Source organism: Poecilia formosa, unplaced genomic scaffold (genome assembly GCF_000485575.1).
Source record: "Poecilia formosa unplaced genomic scaffold, Poecilia_formosa-5.1.2 Scaffold120, whole genome shotgun sequence".
Lineage (NCBI taxonomy): Eukaryota > Metazoa > Chordata > Actinopteri > Cyprinodontiformes > Poeciliidae > Poecilia > Poecilia formosa.
In genome coordinates, this window is record NW_006800059.1 from 556,512 (window position 1) to 577,675 (window position 21,164).

The 21,164-nt window shown below is 36.8% G+C and overlaps 3 protein-coding genes across 9 annotated transcripts in view; 2 read left to right on the forward strand and 1 right to left on the reverse strand.

The window, feature by feature from the left end:
* Window positions 1-1,165: 1,165 nt before the first annotated feature.
* lemd1 (LEM domain containing 1) lies at window positions 1,166-9,198 on the forward strand. Of its 6 annotated transcripts, XM_007560755.2 has the most exons (11): window positions 1,166-3,253; window positions 5,555-5,660; window positions 5,772-5,924; window positions 6,024-6,082; window positions 6,246-6,311; window positions 6,432-6,587; window positions 6,739-6,825; window positions 6,968-7,036; window positions 7,174-7,257; window positions 8,043-8,107; window positions 8,278-9,198. In XM_007560755.2, exons 1-11 carry the CDS (start codon window positions 3,062-3,064, stop codon window positions 8,558-8,560), a joined length of 1,320 nt encoding a protein of 439 aa, XP_007560817.1. In that variant the 5' UTR covers window positions 1,166-3,061; the 3' UTR covers window positions 8,561-9,198. The 6 variants fall into 6 exon arrangements, with proteins under 6 accessions (XP_007560817.1, XP_007560819.1, XP_007560818.1 ...); XM_007560756.2 differs by lacking the exon at window positions 7,174-7,257 and having other exon boundaries at window positions 1,168-3,253; XM_007560757.2 differs by lacking the exons at window positions 6,246-6,311; window positions 6,432-6,587; window positions 6,739-6,825.
* Window positions 9,199-9,765: 567 nt separating this feature from the next.
* On the forward strand, window positions 9,766-14,541 carry pm20d1.2 (peptidase M20 domain containing 1, tandem duplicate 2). The gene is made up of 13 exons (XM_007560761.2): window positions 9,766-10,226; window positions 10,336-10,422; window positions 11,694-11,929; window positions 12,035-12,121; window positions 12,210-12,343; window positions 12,659-12,778; window positions 12,919-12,994; window positions 13,063-13,124; window positions 13,202-13,280; window positions 13,368-13,439; window positions 13,521-13,686; window positions 13,772-13,871; window positions 14,097-14,541. Exons 1-13 carry the CDS (start codon window positions 9,875-9,877, stop codon window positions 14,224-14,226), a joined length of 1,701 nt encoding a protein of 566 aa, XP_007560823.2. The 5' UTR covers window positions 9,766-9,874; the 3' UTR covers window positions 14,227-14,541.
* Window positions 14,542-17,370: 2,829 nt separating this feature from the next.
* Window positions 17,371-21,164, reverse strand: part of LOC103144009 (acidic mammalian chitinase-like) — a 16,903-nt gene continuing 13,109 nt past the window's right edge. Inside the window, exons 6-11 of one of the 2 annotated variants that reach the window (XM_007560763.2) lie at window positions 20,385-20,509; window positions 20,094-20,217; window positions 19,821-20,003; window positions 19,564-19,680; window positions 17,928-18,060; window positions 17,371-17,840 (exon numbers count right to left, since the gene is read on the reverse strand). In XM_007560763.2, coding sequence (XP_007560825.1) covers window positions 17,593-17,840; window positions 17,928-18,060; window positions 19,564-19,680; window positions 19,821-20,003; window positions 20,094-20,217; window positions 20,385-20,509 — 930 coding nt within the window. In that variant the 3' untranslated portion in view covers window positions 17,371-17,592. The remainder of the gene's footprint in view (window positions 17,841-17,927; window positions 18,061-19,563; window positions 19,681-19,820; window positions 20,004-20,093; window positions 20,218-20,384; window positions 20,510-21,164) is intronic. The other variant, XM_016675736.1, reaches the window with a different exon arrangement.

Below are 21,164 nucleotides of genomic sequence, written 5' to 3' on the forward strand. Positions count from 1 at the left end.
TCATTGTCATAAAGAGCAATAGAAAAATGCACTGATTTATTCAACCTTAATAAAGATTGCCATAATTAAATGCAACACTGAATCACAGTAAGTGGGAAAAGATCTCCTTGCTATAGTTTTATCTCATCTCATCGTGTAATGCAAGAATTATCTGTACTTTACAGCTACTTTATGATGCAGCGCAATTTCCAGATATAATGTTAAATGTAATGCCAGGATTCTGTTGCAAAAGTAGTTTTTAATCTCAATGGGATTTTCTCTGTGAAATAAAGGTTAAATAAAAATAAAGCATCATCTTGATGTGGCATCTATTGGCTTGATGAGTAAAGGGACTGATTACATTTTAAAACATTGTGGTGTACATTTATAACAGATTGATCGATTGCTATTTTGGTCAATACTGGATAGTTAGCAACCTCTCCAAAAAACAGCACTCTAAATAAATGTGATGCAACTTTTCTAAAATAAGATTCAAAATATCAAAACAAACGTCTCAAATCTTTAATTAAAGGTGTATTTCATCAGTAGCCTTCAACTTCCTGGTGTAAATCTTCACATAGAAATATCAAAGTAGCATTTAAAACAGACGTGTATTAAATATCACCCAAACAATCTTTTGTGTAGTTGACATTGCGAAAACACAAGAGAGTCCCTTGAGTATATTATATATTCAGTATATTATATGTTTTTTTTCAGTCTATTCATTGTAAAAGCTACTAATTTCTATAACAGAGGGACAGTTCTTATAAAATAAGATGGCTGCTAGGAAGAGCTTTTACTTTGATTGTATCTGTTTATTTGGATTTAGCAGCAACATGAGCCCCACTTTGGTTTATTTCCATCTCAATCACTACCTTCATGCTAGTTTTGCAGATTTCATGTGGACAAGCATCTGGCTGGTAGTGACCTCCAAGAAACACACTGCATCTTGATTGCTGATTTTCACAATACGTTTGCTGCTTTCCAGACAGTTTTGAATAAATTATTTGTTTGTTTTTCATCTGTTTCCATGGGGTAAAATAGGACAGGCCACACTTTCTTTGTGACTTATACCAGGACACAACTTTGGCAAAAATGCATCAGTACACATCAGCAAACAAGACCTTGGTCAAACCTGGAAGCTCAAGGTATTTTGATTTGTGAGTTAGACGAATTTCAATTTGCAGCTCCACTACTAAGCATGTCTTTTAAAATTGTAGATGTCTGATTTTGTCTGTGTGGAACATCAAAAATTTGATTATGCTATTTGAAGATCTTTGTTATATTTCAAGACATAATCAATCTCAATGGCAGTGGAGTTTCCATCAGTTAATAAACCAAACCCAGATTGTCAATGTTATAATTCATCTCCTGAAATATAACTCAACTGCAGCATTCAGGGGATGTATAGAGCTCTACACACCAACCAAATCATTAACACAGCATTTCTGTTATGTTCGACCGGGAGCTTTCTCTGCTTTGTCATTCTTGGATCTCTTAATTTTCTCACTTCATAAAGGAAAAATATGTGAACTGGTTTCAAAAATGTTTTTTTTGAGTTGCTCTATTATTTATGGTTGTTACTAACTAAAAACAAAAAGGTAGAAGGACGAGTTAAATAAATGTCTTAAGGTTTACTGTTATCTAATAATCTGGGCTGATATGTTGTTGTTTGGATAAGTTCTTTGCAAGCGAAGATACATTCATCTATAAAGCACTTTAAAATCAGACCACACTGAACAAAAATGCCAAATATTAAGAATGAATTATTGAATAAAGATGAAAATTAAAGCAAAAATAAATTGAAATACCTAAAAATTAGAATGATATGAGGTAAACATATCAGCAATAAAACTTAACATAGATATGAAAAAAAAGAAATCAAAATAAGATTAACTATTACAAAGGCCAATGGATATAACCATATTTAACCTAACCATCTTTAAAAACCATGTCAACCATGTAATTTGGGCATTGCAATTATAAAAGCCCCCTGACCTCTCAGTTTTGCTGTGTCCTTGACTGTGTCCTCCATCAGTGACTGACCAGTTATTCAGTAAAAGGAACCTGCAGTGCAGGTTCAATAGCTTCCACACATTTTAAATATGTTGAAGTGAAAAAAACAACAAACAAACAAAAAAAAAACTTATGCAAAGAGATAAAACGATCTGGATAAAAAATAAATAAATAAAGCAAACAAAAAAACACCCACTGAATTCCCTCAAGAACTGCAGAACTTTATGTATTAATAAAAACACCTTCCTAAGTATCAATGTATTGATTTACAAATCCCATTTAGTGTTTTACAGTGCAAAAAATGTTTGAGTATAATCAGAAAACAATGCAGATCAGGCTTACACCACAGTTTGTGACTCTTCTCCACCGTGTGAAAATGTTTAATATTGGTGGGCCCACATGCTCTGTTAGGCCAAATGAAATGTCGGTCCTACAGTTTTAAAGCTTAAATTTATCATTGTTCTTGAGATTTCCTGTTTCTGATGAAGTCATAAAGTAATATTTTAGTGCAACTATGTAACTTTCCTAATCACAATAAGCAGTAGTAGTCCGATGAAATGCTTTTCTTGGTAAAAACATGTTTGCAAATGATGGATATGAAAAGTTCATTTCTCCAGCATAGACTATGTTTTCTGGAAGCAGCCGCCATATTGGATTTTGATTTTAGCTTAGGCTCTAACTTGGAAAGCTGGAAGTCTGGCTTCAGAAAAAAAAACAGTTTAATTAAGTTAATTTTTATTAGCTACATTAAATTTAACAAACAAATAAATGAGCTGCACCCACCTTTCAAAATTGGAATAGTTCTATCTATCCTTTTAGCCTTTTTTTGTTGCATTATTGAACCACTAAATTCAAAAGTACCCATAAGTACCTTTGGCTAGGTCTGCGTGGTTAAAGCTAGCTTCTTTGCTGTCAATCAAGTCTCCACCCGCAGCTGTTCCCAATCCAGACCGCGAATCGGGCTCTCACACCAGGCAGCGGGTTTCCTCAGAGCAGCTCTGCCCGGTGCACCAACAGCTTCAGACTTTTTACAATTAGCTTTTATTCCCGTCGCTGCTCCCGTGAAATGTCATTTGTCCAGTACCCTGCTCATCTCTCTAAATCTCGCCTGAAGTCAGATTTAGTTGCTCACAACGTGGAGCTGCCACCTGCAGGGAGCAAGAAGGAGGCTTATGTGGCGCTGCACCTGAGACACGTCGACCAGACAAATGCTGCGAATTTCTCCAGTGATGACGACGATCAGGAGGACGTTGTGGCAGTGAGTCTATCAATTTATAGCTTTTTTTTTTTGTTTGTTTGTCTTTTTGAAAGCGGCATGATGCACAAAACGGAAAACAGACCAACAAAAGAAGTGGCTTTTTCTAGCTTAACGCCACATGGTAACCCCGAAATGACAAACTATTAGACTAATAAATAAGTTTGCTGAGGGAGGGGCTCTGGGACAAGCCAGGTCTAAAAGTCCCTTTCCCACTGAGTTCACCAGCTGTGAAGCTATAGTATAGATTTACATGTGCTTCTGTGCTTAGCCCATGCCTCCACTGACATCCACACCTGCCACTTTCAGTTACTTTAGCCAACAACAAAAGCTTCTCTATAGGTTGCTTGAAGAAAGAAAACTATTGCTCTATATTCTCAAGTAGCAATCACATATGGAACCCCAATTTTCAGGAGGGTTTAGAATCTGCTTTAGCTTTACGGTCAATAGCTTCTGTTCTGTTTACCTTGATTTAGGAGTTTATTTGTTTTTTTTTTTTGTTGTTTTTTTGAAGCGGCACATTTGGGTAAATTTTATTTTCACTGGAATACCCGACTTCAGATAGATGAAGAGCTGGCAGTTATGCAAAAGTAACAAAATGTAGATATTTTTGCTATAATCATGGGAACTCTTTAAAGAAAAAAAAAAAGATAACTGGTGCTATTGTGACACCATACCACAAACTATCCTTTTGCTGTGTTTCATCAGACAGGAAGTAGTAACTTTTAGGAGATCCCCTGCCTGATAGGAAAGCAAGTATCTCTGGGATGGATATATAGTAAAAAACAACAACAAACAAAACAAACTGTGCCAGTACAGTACTTGCCAACATTTATGAAAGGATGTGGTTGCTCTAATATGTCAGTAAAGGCCGTATATTAATAAGGGTTTTCAATATACAATCCTTTCACTTTGTTTCATAATGTTGAGAGATTTTTGTCTCCTTTTCAAACAGAAACAATCTTATTGGGAGAATGAAAATAATTTAACATGCAAATTTGCCAGGGGTGTAAATAAATTTGACTTTAACTGTAGATGGTTACAGCTTTGGGCAGGAAGAATCTCCTTCAGTTGCACCTGGTCTATTGGTCTCTGACCAGACACTTTGTTGTTTGATTGCTGTGTTATGTACAGGGTGCTGTGTGTTGTCTGTAATATTTTTCTTTTTATGGAGCCCAATTAGCTACGGGTGCCCCAGAACACAGAAAGAGAGATGTTGTTTTCAGCAATTTATTTATTTATTTTTTTTTTAATCACTGGTTCTGCTTTCACAGCAGATGAGTGCAGATAAGATTGCACTCCTGCAAAAATTGAAGGACCTTGTTGCTGATTTTTGAAGGTTCACAAAAGTTTGACCTTGTTTTATCCACTGGACCTTTTAAATCAAACTTCATCTATATGCTAATTGTGCTGTTGCAGTTGCTGCTCCAATATTGTGGAATAATTTGCAGTTATCCAACAACAGCTCTAATATTACAGACTTCAAAGCCACGTCTTAAGATTCATGTCTTCTCAGTAGCTTGGCATCTTTATTTTGTGCTTTTTTGTTTGGTGTTTCATTAAATTTAATTCTTTCTATATTGTCACTTTATTTTCTATTTGTATATGTGTTAATGTATTGTTTTACCTAGAATTTTGTGCTTTGAGATCTTATTTTATTGCTTGTAGATTCATTACACACAGTAGTTTTTTTTTTTAATTCTGCTAATCTTGATAATTAAAGTCAAATAAATTTAGCAAATTGGAATATTGTATAAAAACAAAGGATTTTAAATACAGAAATGTTTTGTTATGGCCTAAACAGTGACTGGTGATACTGTCATTGATGCCTTCCACAAGGACAATAAGCCACCAAAAGGTAATTTCTAAAAACGCTGATGCAATGTTCAGAGGGCAGGAAGAGAACGTGCAAAAGCAAGAGAGATGATCAGAGCTATGAGAAAATTGTGACATGTTTATCATTTACTACATGAGATATTTTAGAGCTATTAAATACTTTTATCGCATTATTTAAAAAGAAATGTCGCACCAAGTAATCTTAAAGCAGAAATGCCTCTGTTGCCTCTGTCGGTGTGCCCCAGGGCAGCTGCGGCTCCTGCCCAGCAGCTGACCACCATCAGAGTGCGAGTGACTGAATGTTGTGTTAATGTTTTGGGGTTTGTTGGACTTGATAAAGCGCTATACGAGTACAAGCCATTTACAATTTACCAAATGACCTTCCTGTTATAGTTACTTGTATCCCATGTTCTGTGTTTCAGCAGTTATTCATTCTTAAACATCATTCATTTTTGTTGTCTTGCAAAGGGAGGGGATCCAGAAAGCGCAGAGGAGCTTGACCCGAGTGCATTGACGGATAACGATCTCAAGGCTTTGTTATTCAAATATGGAGTTAAAGCTGGGCCCATTTTAGGTAGGATTGCTTTTGAGAATATCTTTTCCCTTATTTTCAAAGAAAAAAAATTGGACAAAATTGCGGTGTTAGTTTTCTCCTAAGAATAAAATGCATGTTCCTGAATGTCAGCCTCCACCAGGGCAGTGTATGAGAACAAGCTCAGGAAACTGCTTCAGTCTGCTGAAGAGGGGGAATCGAATGAGGCAGAGAATGCTGTGCTCTACTCTGACAGCGATGAGGAAGATGTGAGTGAAGAAAACGAGGACGAGGAGAAAGAACTGGGTAGGACTAAAACTGTGGTGTTTTAATCCAGACATTTATGGTTCATTTCACACGTTAATTATTCCTTTGTGTTGTTTCTTTTTTCTTGCGCCGGTTCAGTGGGAGCGCAAGAAAAAAAGGCTGAAGCATTGGAGCCGAACCAACAACAGAGCAACGAGGTGAGAAACGATTTGGAGTTCTTGTATCCATCTGCTGTTCAATATGTTGACTTTTCTCAGTCTTTGCCAATACATGAAACAGTGTATTCATAAGGTCAAAGTATCCAAAATGTGTTTCATTTTGTGATTTGAGTGCATGTTATGAATAAATGTTTCTTTGCAGAAAAATGTGCCAGCTCAGAAGGGTGACTTTTCTTATCCACAGTGTTTTTTCTTATCATCAAGACTGGTAATTCCTGCAGATTTTCACATCTTTGGTACAATATTCTGTCAAAAGACAGTGTTGAGTGATGGTGAAGGTTTTACTATTATTATTATTATTATTATTTTTTGTTTTGCTTCGTCTTAGCGTCCTTGTCCTCCTAGAAACAATGAACGTAGTTCCAAGAGGAATTCAAAGAATGCATTAAAATCATCAGAGCGAACTCGACCACACCGCTCACAGATTCCTGCAGGAATTAGGAAAGTATCCTCTGTAGCTCAACACTCAGGATTAAGATCAGGGGTAGGCTGGTCTCTGTTTGTACATTCTTTGCATTTCTTTCTTAGGCTTGCAAAAGTGTGATATTTTCATTTACTGCTCCACGGCATTGAGTTTGAAGTAGCATGTTGATGCATAGTGGTTGCTTGTAACATGCTCACATTAAGCCTTACAGGTTCCCTCTGGATCTCTGTCAGTGGTGTCCAGTAGTTGCTCATCATTTCCCTCACAGGCTTTCAGCATCACTCAGATGGTTGAAAAGGAAAGTTGTACTTCAAGCCTTATGGATTCACATTTTACATCCTTAAAAATTAAAATGTTTGTCTCTGTATTTTCTCAATGCACACTCCCACCGCAAACTAATAAACCTAAAAACGATGACGACAAAAAAAAAAAAAATCCAGATGGAGACTTGGAGCGCACCCTCTGCTTGCTCCTACAGTAAGCCGGAGCATTGGTCCCGCTCCAGCAGGGTTAGTAGTGCTCAGGTTGTTCAGTCACACTTTAACTTGGTGCCGACTGAAGGGTTTTGAGAAGTGCACTTGCGGTGGAAGGAAATTGAGAATAGAAAGGTCTAGCGAGTCATGGTCCTGCATCTCCTCCTCTGTAGCTGGACAATGATGCTGAAGGCAAGGACATAATGGTGGACCAGGCAGATACTCCCAAGGACTCCACTTGTGTAAAGGAAATCAAGGCATATACAACCTTTTGGTTTAATTCAATTATCAATCATATCACTGATGTTTTGCGTTTCAAATTTTCTGTCTGAAATGCAACCTGCTGTTCAGATTATTCACTTTAATCAGACTGCTTTAAAACCAGGTTTGAGTTTAAGTTTGAATACTTTTCAGGTTGGCAGGTTAGTTAGAAATGGAAGTAATGTTGCCTATTTTTATTTGAGAACTAAAGATGCAGCCATTTAAATGGGACAATATGAAATCACACATAGCTTTAGCATTTAGAAAACAACTTTATTTACTGAAAGCCATTTTTTGGTGCTTGGTTTAAAAAACAAAACAAAACACAAGTCCTAAAGACAAAATTATGTCTCATGTGACAGAAGAAAATGGATTGTTATTCAAAATGTACTTATAAATAAAGCTCTGAAAAGTGAGTAGTAATTTTTTTTCAGCCTCCCTCAGAGGCAGACTTTGCACTTTGCAGGAAAACTGCATTGGTCTAAGTGCTTTATTATTGCAGGATTTTTACTCCAAAAAGTATTAAAATTGAGGACCTGAGTACAACTACTGCCATTTAAGGTTTCTGTCCACGCAGTCATTTTCCCACCCCTCAGTTATTTGCGTGAATCAAGGATCACACAGTGACCCTTACTACTGTGATTTCCTTCTGTTTACTCACCCCACTGTGCTTTTCTTCTTTTCTTCACTTCTGGTGGATTGGCTACTCTGCTGCACAGAAAGAATTGGTCTAGTTCTGATATAACTGATAGTTTTTTGCTTTCATTTCCACTGTTCTCAGGATCCAGGGAGAGATATTTTAAAGGACCTTCTTCCAGACACAAAGACATCACCTACAGGGATCTAGTAAGTGTCACAACATCATAACATTAAAATCAGTCTTCACAGCTGTTCATGACATTTGAGTGAACACTAAATGTATCAATTTGTGTTAACTGTTGAGATATTTGTGCAGAGTGAGACAAGTTTTTTTTTTGTTTGGATGGTTTACTAATTAACTTGCCGTTATACTTCAGTGCCTCTCCTCGGAGACCCATCAAGGGTGCAGCTCAGCGGCCCATCCAGTATGCATACCCCGACACTCCAGTCAGTCCCACAACCTTAGAGAGACGAGAGGTGCAGAGACGTCTTGTGCCCGTCTACATCCAGGTTTTGGTCTTCTTCGCTGTGGTGTGCATCCTTTTCTTGATATTTGTTAATGTTGAGGACACTAACGGTGTGGTAGACTTGCTGGAGAGTCTAAACCAGTGCCCAGATGGTGAAGATGAGACACGGGATGCAGCATGTGGAGAGCTTTAACGGTTTTATTCACCAATCTATGTTTGACGTAAAGGTGTGAGCTTGCTGATTTAATGGCCAAGACTTGGCCATTGTTATTAGTTAAGAATCCGCCAGCCCAGTTTAACATTTCTGAATGTTTTGCTTGACTTTAATATTAAAATGCTCTTATCACTGTGTTGGCCACTGAGAGACACTTATTTAGAAGAAGGGAAAATCTATTCCTAACTTAAAATTGTAATGTGTATTGCTAATTTAGATTCTTGAATTTGTATTGTATCACTTGTATGTTTTTATATTTGATCAATAAAATGTATTTTGCTTCATATTTTTAAATTTTTAAGAAATTGACTTGGAGGGAAAAAGTTATTTTTTATCACATGAAAACCCAAAGCATTAAATATTTTACATAAATTCACCTTTGCAGGATAAGTTTCTGAAGAATTTTATTCTGTAAATGTATAGTTGAAGAGGTTACGAGGGCAACAGAGGACCAACAGGAAATGTGCATGCCAAACTTTTCCTGTCACCCATCTTTTTTTTCCCTTTTGTCCACAATCTGTGTATACCTCGTTTAATTTCTGTAATACTTATTTATAAATGCAATGAAGCACCTATTTATACCTGTTTGAAAATTAAAGTATATGCATTTCACTACATTCCTTTGTGATTCTTTTTTTGCTTCATAGTGTTTTGCTATGCTTATTGAATATATGGAATTTACCTACTGAGATGTTTATATTCTGAAAGTTAAGTTCAATTAAATGAACTAAAAGAATCTCAACACTAAACCCTACTAAGAACATGAGGGGGAAAAGTGTACTTAAAAAGAAAACTCGTAGTCTACAGAGAGTTTGGGTAATTTCCTAACTCTTGTATGACATAAATACTTGTCTGAGTTTCTTAGGCTTTTAGTTCTCTGAAGTACAGATCTAAAAAGGTTAAAGGTAACGGTAAAGGTCTTGTATTATAGCTTTCCTCAAAGTACAGTTTGAGTGTTTTTTGATTATGTAATATCTAATTGTTCATTATGAAAGCAATAGCCATTTAGAAAGACATGATTTTTTTTCCAAATGAAAACCTAAATGTGCATTGAATTTGTATCCCTGTGCATCCATGTATTTTACCTTTTTCAATTACTTTGGTTTCATTTCCCTGATTAAAATGTAAATTCTCAAAGCTGTTCAACTTCAATATTTCACATTTCAGTCATCATAGAAGGAGCTTCCTCATTCCCTCCAACAAATCACAAATCCTTTTGGACATCCATCAGTTGCTTCCAGACTGTTTTTATGCTGTTTTATAACATAATTTGCTTTTACCATATCAGTCAAAATGGGATTGAAAATGCAGCTTACCGAGTTCCAACTTTGGCCAGCAGATGGCACTTCTACAAACATTGGTCTGCATGGTTTTTCTGTTTGGATTTCAGTTTTGCAACTTCTGCTGCCTGTCAACTACAGACACATGGCAATGAAGGAAACAAAGATCAAAATATGGAAATTTTTTAAGGTCATCGTTAGTAGTTTGCTAATTACAACGTTAGTGTTATTCACTGCAGCGACCATCAGGACTCTGTCTCTGGACGTAAATGTCGGACTTCAACTCGCACACTGGGAAAAGTCGAAAAACATTTCACTGGTGATTGACCAGCGTCACAGAGAGGAGCTTCTAGGCAATTTCAAAGGTAATTTAAGTCCTGCTTTAGCTTGGAGACTAACCCAGTCCACAGAAATATATGGGAGCATGTTGCTACATCCTTTAGCAGTCAGCGTGTTTGTTTTTCATTCAAACAGAGGCACTGAGAATCCCCACCGTGTCATTCTCTGAGACGGAGAGCAACGCCACAGCGCTGCGGCAGTTTGACGCTTTCCTCCGTAAAGGTACAATAATAATATGGGATACCCGTTCCCCGACTCCCTATAAAACAACTAGGTGCCAACTCTTTATTTATTTGACCTCTGTTTTTAAACGTGTAGTCATTTATATGCCTTACACGTTGGGAAATTGTTGCTAACTAACTTTTTAACCGTTGCGCTTACATCCTGCTAACCTGTTTATGTTGCGTTAGCTGCTAGCAGGAGCTAACTGTCAGTGCTTGCTAATGAGCTCATTAGTTAAACCCACTTTGCTTAGAGATTCTCAAATTAATGTTGATTTTTTAATCTAAGTTAGTGGACATTCTTGTACTAAAGGCAGATAACACACAGGCTGACATTTATATATATTACCGAGAAGGCATTTATTAATTAAACCAGATTGCTAAAACAAAAATATCATCCATGAGGAAGCTACAAAAAAGTCTTTGATGTGAAAAGATGGCTGTTCTGGGCGCTGGATCCAAGAATTTGAATCGAAGGTTGAGTGGAAGGAAAAAGATTGATAGCGAAAGGTTCAGGGATTATTTTGAGATTTTTATCATCTGCTGCTCTGGGTCCACTGTTTTTATCAAATCAGCTGTCAACTGGGAAATTATTGGCTAGCTTTTCATGCTTCCCTCTGCCAGGCTTTTTGGAGTTGCTGATTTTAGTTTCCAGTCGGACTTGGCACCTGCTTTCACTTCCTAAAAGTAGGAATGCCTCCTTTAATGACCGTGATATCACTGCGCTTGATTATCCAGCAAATATGCCTGACCTTAACTATATTGGATATTGTCAAGGGAAAGACGAGACACCAAATTCAACAATGCAGACAGACTGAAAGCTACTCATAACCTAACTTGGGCCTTTTCAGCACCATCCACCGTTGCACTGATAGAAAAATCCAGGCAAAAGGAGACCCTGAGCTCTCTGATTACTGATCTTACATAGGATTCTCTTCTTCTGAGAAACAAATTTGGATTTTCATTTGATTAAAATTAACAAGAATAAAATCTTGTAATGGATCACTCTGTGTGTAGAGTTTCACTTTTTAAACTTAATGACTGAAATAAATTAAATATGTTTTTCAATTTGGTTTCAGATGCAATTGTGTAATATTTTAGTTTCTTTTAAATAAAATTAGTGAGCGTCTGTAATCAATTTTGTCTTTAATAATAATTTAAATATTAAACCCTTTAAAATGGTGTCTAGCAAAGCATTTACATCAATAACATCATTATCTCAGACTCTAAAAGCTTCCCCTGTTGAGAGTGTCCTCATCTTTCTTTTTCCAGCCTTCCCCACAGTTTTCTCTTCAAGCGTGGTTCATCATGAGCTGGTGGCTAATTACAGCCACCTGTTTCGGGTGCAGGGATCTCAGCCTGACTTGGTACCGTACCTGCTGCTGGCCCACATTGATGTAGTACCTGCCAAAGAGTCAGATGGCTGGGAGGCCCCTCCCTTTTCTGCCAAAGAGATAGACGACTTCATCTATGGCAGAGGGACCATAGATGATAAGTGTGCTGTAATGGTAGGCGAACATGTAATGATGTACTGCGAGGATATTCTGAAACTGCATCATTAACGTACTTCTGCAGGCCAGGCTAAATTCATTATTTTCCATTTTTCCCTATAGGGAATACTTCAAGCACTGGAATACTTGCTGATTAGAGGCTACACTCCACGCAGGGGTTTTTACATCGGATTGGGTCATGATGAAGAAGTATTTTCACTACCCATTACTCGCTAATGCGCTTCACTTTTTTGCCTTTTGAAATCTTCCACTGAGCTCTTAAGTTTGTCATTTTTAGATCAGGGGTTTCCATGGAGCGAAGAACATTGTCCGTGTGATGAAGGAACGTGGCGTGAAGTTGTCGTTTGTCCTTGATGAAGGCCTGGCTATACTTGACGGAGTCATCAGTGGACTTGATGGACCTGCAGCTCTGTGAGAATTTCCCACACTCAGTTTGAGCACGATAGTTATGGTTGAAGCATTTTTTTAAGGAAAATGTTTCAGAGGAGTATATGGTAAAAAAAAAAAAAAAAAGAAATTCTTAAGAAAGAAAATAGTTGATTGATCGATCACTGTGTTCACTCAGAAAATTAATAATTGAAGCATATGCACCCAAGTTATTTGCAGTTTGAGCTTTTTTTTTTCTCCATCCTGACAAAAAGAATCGTTCAAATGCATCTTTAGGAACTCAAAATTACAGACGGTAATGACCAAAAACGTCTCTCCATCATTGTATCATTTTAACAGAATTGGGGTTAGTGAAAAGGGCTCAGCCAATGTGAAGCTTAGTGTGACTATGGCGCCTGGCCACTCATCGATGCCTCCCAGGGAGTCCAGCATTGGGATCTTGGCTGCAGCAGTTAAAAGGTGCGAGGTTTAATTCTTCAGCTATTTTCTTTTTGCTTTGAGAACTATAGTTCTCAAAGCAATGCAGTGATGCAGTGTCACTGCATCAAATTCTAATCGAGTTGAGCATTTTGCACATTTTTGTTGTATGACATCTGCAGACTTGAAGAAAATCCCCTGCCCAGGTTATTTGGTCATGGTCCTGAACGGGAAACCTTCGAACATCTGGCCCACAAGGTAAGAGGAGTCACAGTGCTAACAAAAGATATTTTACATATTCCTACAAACCGTCTGTTTTTCTTCAGTTTGGGCTTCCTCTTAAGTTCATAATGTCAAACTTATGGCTCTTCTCGCCGCTCCTTGGCAGGTAATCACATCACATGTTTCAGTCATATCACATTGTTCTTCACCTGAAATAAACTGTTTGTGTGCTTTTTATTGCAGAGTGTTAGAAGGAAAGCCAGACACTAATGCTCTTGTAAGGACAACCACAGCAGTGACCATGTTCAACGCAGGAGTCAAGGTATAAAAATTGGTTTCTAAACCGTGAGTAATTCAGATTTTTTATTTTTTTTTTAATCTAAAGTCAGTATAATCTACATTTCTTCAGGTGAACATCATTCCTTCCCTTGCTGAAGCTTATGTAAATCTGCGAATCCACTCTGCACAAACACTGCAAGAGGCGAGAACAGAAACTTTATTCCTCGTTCTTGGAATAACTGTAACCTTTTGAGTTGAACGAGCTGCGTTCTGTCTTGTCCAGGTCCTGGACTTTATCCACGCCACTGTGGGGGACCAGCGAGTGAAAATAGAACTTATTGATGGCTTTGACCCACTTCCCGTCAGCTCGTCTGATGAACGGTCGTTCGGGTTTCAGATCATAAAGAAAACAGTGTTGGACATGTTCCCCACACTTACAGTTGCTCCAGGTACGCACAGATAAAGTGTAGTTTAGTAGTAAAACCTGTGTTTTTCTAGAAAACATTTGATTATTAAGTTATTTTAAATGTGCAGGTATTTGCATTGGGAACACAGACAGTCGGCATTTCAAAGACCTCAGTAATGATATTTATCGCTTTGCTCCAGTCTGGTTCAAACCAGGCGATGCTCAAAGGTAAGAACCTAAAAAAGACACTCAGAATAAAAGGAACCCTGTTGCATTTTCTCTTGTGATACCCTAAAAACATTATATTAATGTGCGTTTATAGTTTAAATTATAACCCAGTGAAATTTTCCACATCTTTTTGAATTTACCTACACGAAAGAATACAGAATGAATCCAGTAACGAGATCCTGTAATTAACAAGCATGTTTTTTGAAATTGTGCTTTTTTTTTCAGGTTCCATGGTATAAATGAAAGGATTTCCAAAAAGAACTATGAGGAGCTTGTCGTGTTTTATTTTAATCTTTTTCAAAATTGTGACATTCAAAAGCTTCCTGAGCTGCACGCCTCTATTCACGAACTCTAAGGAAAAATATTCATTGGTGTTGGAAAGGCAGAGCAGTTTGATAGCGAATGTTAAGAATGCAGATGACCTTGTTGCTGTGAAATAATCAGGGAGGATAAGATGGGGATTATTTGGTAGATTGCCGCCTTAATCTAAAAAAAAAAAAAGGTTCAGTTCACTCTAAGAATTATTTCATGAGCTGCTGTTAACAGTGTTATAATTTAATTTTTGCGGTATGCACTGAGATGACAGTTATCAACAGATCTGTTTTAATGTTTTTTTTTTCATGTAACGACTGAAATTCATCAATGTTTAATAAAATAAATTGCAGCTAAATATGTATTGTCATTTGCGTAATTCTTTCTCTTTTAATTTACTGCAAAGTGCTTCTGCTCCCCCACAAACTGAAAAAGTTATTAATTTGTTGTTGGCGTTGCTCTGTTCAGTTACAGCAATCATTGTCTTTAGTTGTATTTATATTGTTGTTTATAGACTGCTTAAAAATAAAAACCTGTTGGAATGGGTTTTCTGGTGGCAATTTGTGCCTTGAAAGTAGAACAGACTTGTGCAAACAGACATATTGATAACAGATGACTCAGGAAAGTTTTATTTTCAAGTTTAGGACGTTAAACTGTTGCAACATCCAGATAATGTTTTGTGGAAGACCTTTGACCTCATGGGAGTCCATTGGGAGTTGCTGCACATTTGGGCAAACTCCATGCTCTATTTGCAGATTTAAAAAAACAACTTTTAGAACATGGTGCAATACACGTGTCTGTTAATGTTTTCTGCTAAAATCTATAAGCTTGTAGAGCTTGGTTATTATTATTTATTAAGATTATGTTATGATTATAATGTTATCCACCTAAAATCAAAATATAGTAATAAGATGGTGATCTAGATCTGTCCGAAAAGGTGATTTAAAACATACTGTATGTATTTAGTCAAATCTATAATTGAAAAAAAAAATTACACCTTAGCTTAAACCTTGAGAAGATAATGAAAAGAAGATGGGACCTAACATTTATGTAACCTCTTGTATAAGTATGTAAAGGAACAAATGAAACCTCTTCCAATCTTAAGAACCAGTTTATCAACCCAAATGAATGCCTGTCAGTACTAGAACATTGAATATTAATTAGGTTAAAGTATTGCACAGTCCTTCCAGGACTGGGTCCTTGAAACTTCTTTCACACAGACTAAGAAAATCAAGTCGGGCACTTTAAAAACAGTCAAAGTTCAAACCAACCTTAATATAACAATACTGTCTTCATGACTTAAACATTTACAGCCCTATAAGTCTTTGTACTAACAGAGGTTGACATTGTTTGTTTTTCTTCCACCCCAGCATGGCGGCTCCTACATGTCTTTTGGTAAACTCTACAGGACCCTTTGATATTGGTTGGCTTGAACAGTTGTGCTCTCTCAAAATTTTGACTGGGCAACAGTTGTATGCAATCTCACCCATCTTAGTTGCTGAAGTTTGTGTCAAATTTCTTCCATTTGGTGTTGATGAACTTAACTAAACATAGGGGATGTTCAGTGCCTTAGAGATTTTTTTTTGTGTCCATCCCCTGACTAATACTTTTCTGTAACCTTTTCTCTGCTTTGCTTGTAGTGTTCTGTACTCTTCATGTTTTAATGGTAACCTGGAATACTGATTAACCAGGGGACGAACCTTCAGGACACAGGTGTCTTTCTTTATTCACTTCAGACACTCAGGTGATCTCTCTTCCACTCACTACTATCACCAACTGATAGGACCCAAGTTGATTTAGGTCAATTTAAAGTAGGTGTATATTTATGCAGTCGCCTATTTTCTGTTTCACATTCTTATTTAATTATTGTTTAATAGAAATGAGTTTTCATTATGACATTAAAGGACTTAGCTTAGCTTAGTTTAGTATGAACATGAATGATTTAAAAAAGGAAAAAAAAAGCGTAAAACAGCCGAGTGCGGAATGACCGTTAGAGGGACTGCACTTCTATAAACAAAGTTTATGTTGAGGCATTAAGAAGTCCAAGTTTGTGTCTCTGTTGCCCTGTGATAAACTGGTGACCTGTGCATGGAGAACCCTGACTGTTGCCCACTGATGCCCTCTAGAGAATAGCACCAGCCTCCCTGCAATGCTGCACAGAAAAGCAGGTAAAGACGGTGGATGAATGGATGGAAATCCAGTATAATGCTGACATTGTCTAGTATACAATGGCACCACATAGATATACCTATATCTATAGATAAGATGTTTCTTCCTGTTATCTTTACAATATGTTCAGTCATCATACAGTATAGGAATCACATTTCAGGGAAAATGCTTCCTAGTTAATAAATAAATAGTTTAAAATTCTGGGAACTTAATTTTTTTTGTGAAACAATGTAAAGACATTTCCTTCAGTTTAAAAAAAATATGATGTATAGATCTCCAATTATCAGAAAACCGCCTTGGAATATTACTGAATCCAACTGGCTTTAATATTTATGTGACCTACATTAATTACTTAAATTTTGGGAATAATCAAGGGAAGCGACCGTCTTCTTAAATAGTTAAAATTAGTATGAGAAAAGATTCTTACACAAGCTGTTGATTGGAACCTGATGCTCAATAAGCCGCATCTGAATAAAGAATCACTTCTGATCTAGTGATGTTACCAGTCCACTAACAACTATCCTGTTGTTCCACAAGGACGTCACATGATTTTTAAAAACATAATGTTAATTAATACTCTTATGCATACTGGCTGGTATATTTACCATTTTAATTTGTTCTATAATTTCTCATTTGAGAATATTTTCTGACTGTTATACTGTTGTTGGCAAAAACCATACACATGCTGACATAAATGTCTCTTTCTTAGTTTCTTTTTAATTCATTTTACCATTTTTTTTGTTTTAGTATTTTTACTGTGAAATACTTTGTGACTGCTGTCTGATAAATAAATATAAAATGTACTTATAAATAAATAAATTTTATATAAATAAAATGTACTTACTTTACTTATTACACTGACATTATTAACTGGATAAAAAACCCGATATTCTAGGATTTGTCAACAACTGACTTTCCAAATAATAATGTGATATACACCAAATACTCATTATATTCAGCATACATGTCAAATAATGATGCAGTACTGCACTGCAACAAGAAAGATGGCAACGAAATGTGAGGAAGCAAAAACAGGAAAATTTATTAAAAGGTTTTGGTATGCATGTCTCTACACATTACAAATTACTTCAGTACATTTGAAACATCTAAGCAGATATGAAAAAAATAAATCTCCTTTTGGGTGTTAAACTTTTACACCAAGAACACAGCTGTAGAGTGAGAGAGGACATTGTATTCACGCTGTCCATCCAGCATTTAAATTCACAAAAGCTTGACTGAATCACTTATTATAATCGCAACAGTCGCACGTGGCATTGTAAACCAAATTAGCAGGACATATCTGTGTGTAGGTGATTCCGCCGACACACTGATAGAAGGTGTGTCTATTATTTTCATTGATGTAGTTACCATCAGTCTTGCCTAAACAGAAAGTACGTCCAGAAGCAGGAGTTTTGGTTGCTTTCATGCCAGGAGCTGCTGTGGTTGTAGGAACGCCAGGCTGGTTTGTGGTTTTGATGGAACTATTCCCTAGAAACATAAAACACATGTGATTTTTAAGGCAAGCAAACCAATGCTTCGTAGAAGAGGAAATAATGACACTGATTGATGTCTGACCTGACTGCAGCTGAGAGCGGAGATATCCAATGAGAGGATAGTTTCCCTGACCACAGAATTGTCCAGAAAAGTCATCCAGATCCACAGCCCAGACGAACGCTCCACCGTAGTTGTTGTCTTTCACATACTGTGCCTGTTGACCACAACAAAAACAGTTTTAAATATTTTAGGCGAGAGGAGGTTGGCTGGGTGCTCCATGAACAGAACAGTGTCATGCAGTTGTGCAATGAGTAATATTGTCAGGAGACAATGTTTAGTGTTTTAGAAATGTTTCTTAAATAAAGGAAGTAGAAACAAGGAATACATGCAGCGTGTGAGTCAAAGTCTAATCAGCAGACTTGCTAGGTCTTTTATGTTGGGAATTTATTTTCATGATGCATTAACATGAAAACATTGCAAAGTGCTGTATTACTTCAATTATTTTATTACATTTTTCTGAATTACTTTAGATTTTGTGTAGACATTTATCTTATTACAATTTTTAGCTTAAAAATATTGGTACAAAAGCATTGAAGCACTGAAACTGAATAAAATCAACACTTCAAGTAAATTTATGTGAATTTAAACCTTTTTCTTTTTAAATTGAAGAAGGTTTAGAAGTTTCTAATTAGTAATTAACGACTATCTGTTGCCCTGTACTGTAAAAAATGTACCTTTTTTTGTCAGGGTTTTTCTCTCTGTGAGCCACTAAATGTATCTTGCCATCAGAAACAGGAAGCAGGACAGAAGGAGAGGTAAAAAAACAAACAAACAAAACAACAAAGAACTTTGTTTAGAAAACTGGACCAGAGCAAATTGGATCTTGGGGGACTCCAACTCTCCTACTTACTAACTTAGTTTTTGCATGGAAAAAAAAGCCTTTTCCTGGCATTCTTTCTGCATTACCTTCATAACTTGTAGCTATATTTTTTGCAAAAAAATAAAAAAATAATAATACACTTCGGGTCAGCTTGGCTTCAAGCAAAACATGAATACGTAGAAAAGTCACTCATGCAGTGGCAATATGTTGAAGGATTGGTGATGGTGTTAGTATGTTTTTCTCCTAAAAGATCTAGGGAAGCTACTTACAGTGCATAGCATTACAAATGTATTAAATTTCCTGGAAATTTTAAATAAAAATCTGCTTGTTGGGGTTTCAATAATCATACTTAAGATATAAACATATATTTCTCTCTTTCATATCAGATGGATTTTTGTCCATCTGATATGTCCATCTTTCTTTCTTTCTTTCTTTCTTTCTTTCTTTCTTTCTTTCTTTCTTTCTTTCTTTCTTTCTTTCTTTCTTTCTTTCTTTCTTTCTTTAATGAAATCAAAAAAGGAATCTGGGGTTTAGCAGGACTAAAAACTACTCGTCAGAGGGTTGTAAAAAAAATAAAAATAAAAAAATAACACGAATGTATCCAATAGATGGGAATTGATGTCACATCAGAGGTAAGATTTGGACTATTGTAACTATACTGCCATCTTCTGCCCAGTTTTGGTAATTAAAATTTGTGTGATTGATCTTTGGCTTCATAGCTGAACAGAATGTCCTGATTCATAGGGTCATTGCATAAACTGGGATGGACAGGGACATGCAGCGTTCTTTCCTTATTTGTATTGTAGCTATTATTGTATCCAAAGGATGACGTATTACCTTGATCGCATAGCTCTGCTTGTTGTCGAATCCCACCCACTGATTGCCTTTGACTGCATAGGGAACCTTTTGCTCCTCAATCCAGTGAGTGGTGGCTCCATCAAGGAAAGTGCAAACCTGTAGATACAAGACGATAAACCTAAATATCATCCCAATTTTGTTGCATTTACTTTTTTTTTTTTTTTAATTTTGAGTATCCCTTTATGTTTATCTAAGAAAATTCTTTAGTTTGATTTTGCACTATATTGAATTGTTACCTCATAGTAGGACAAAATTCCTGCTTCCCGGGTGTAGTTCCCAGCAGTGCCTGGTCCGCTCGCTGGTGCTGCAACACCACTAGCTGCTGATGACGTGCGAAATGTGCGACCATATGCGGGAAAACCAACCAGCAGCTTTTCTAGCGGAGCTCCTTGGTCTCTCCAGTATCTCATGGCAAAGTCCTGCAGCAAAAAATGACAACGTTTAACCAAAGAGATAATAATATCACCTTACATGGATCTAGCATGGGTTTGTTGAATGTTTTTACTTACAACATTGTAGTAGATATGTTGACCATGCATGACAGAGCTGTTGTACAGAGGGCTGTTGTGGCCAGTGAATGAATCCCAGGCTCCATGGAAGTCGTAGGTCATGACGCTTATAAAGTCTAGATAACTGTTGTAAGAATAAAATACAAAAGTGCAACAGATTGTATATTTTTGCATCTTGACCTCACAAGTTTTGTTTTTATCTGTCAGTAAATACTAAGAATTTGTCAATCTTTGTTCCTGTTTCTAATTCAAAAGATGTAACATCTTTAGCTTTAACTCAAATGAACTCACTTGGACACAGTAGCAATCTCATAGCCTTTATCAATAGTTCCCTTTCCAGCCGCTACAGCAGCAGTGAGCAGCAGCCTCTGCTGATTGGTTTGAGTGGCTTCCTTCTCAAAGGCAGCAAGTAATTCCTAAATGGAAAATAACATTGTATGTGTTAAGACTTCTGCCCGAGTTTCATCCAAACGTAGAAATGCTCTGAGAAATCAATTGTTAACCAGAGCCTCTGGTAAACTGTTGGCTAGAAACTCAAAAAGCCAGCCGTTTTCAGATCGATAGACACGAACAGATAATGCAGATAACAAAACTCTTGGCTGTGGAAGCTTGCTACTGACTAAAAGAGCTAGACTCAAATGACCCATTTCAAATGTCTGTGAGGTACAGAACACTTAAGTTAGAGGAAGCAATATGTCTTTTATCTGAAAGAGTCAGAAAGTAGGATATTTATCTAATAATGGGAAGACTCAATGGAACAAAGCGTGTGTGCTTTCACGTTATTTAGGGATACAAACAGAGTTCGGCAAGTTCTGAAAGCAGTTTATAACACCCACTCCAATATAATTTTGTCCTGGTTCTAAAACCTTGTGCAGAGGCCATACACTCACAAATGAGAAAAGGCTTTTCTCCTGGTTTAAATGCATAAAATCATTAATAGTTACAAAAATTGGAGAAGTGAAATCAGCCACTGAATTCGGATCAATGCATCAGAATATCCTAACCTGGCAGAGCAACGTGAACCTTTGCTTGTCCTCTGGTGGGCTTCCTCGTGATCCCGGGTACTCCCAG

Coding starts and splice junctions, on each gene's coding strand:
- lemd1 (XM_007560755.2), top strand. CDS start 3,062: ATGTCATTTGTCCAGTACCCTGCTCATCTCTCTAAATCTCGCCTGAAG. Junction 7,037..7,173: donor ATTGGTCCCGCTCCAGCAGG/GTTAGTAGTGCT, acceptor CCTCCTCTGTAG/CTGGACAATGATGCTGAAGG. Junction 8,108..8,277: donor ACATCACCTACAGGGATCTA/GTAAGTGTCACA, acceptor GTTATACTTCAG/TGCCTCTCCTCGGAGACCCA.
- pm20d1.2 (XM_007560761.2), top strand. CDS start 9,875: ATGGGATTGAAAATGCAGCTTACCGAGTTCCAACTTTGGCCAGCAGAT. Junction 13,125..13,201: donor TTCTCGCCGCTCCTTGGCAG/GTAATCACATCA, acceptor TTTTTATTGCAG/AGTGTTAGAAGGAAAGCCAG. Junction 13,872..14,096: donor AAACCAGGCGATGCTCAAAG/GTAAGAACCTAA, acceptor TTTTTTTTTCAG/GTTCCATGGTATAAATGAAA.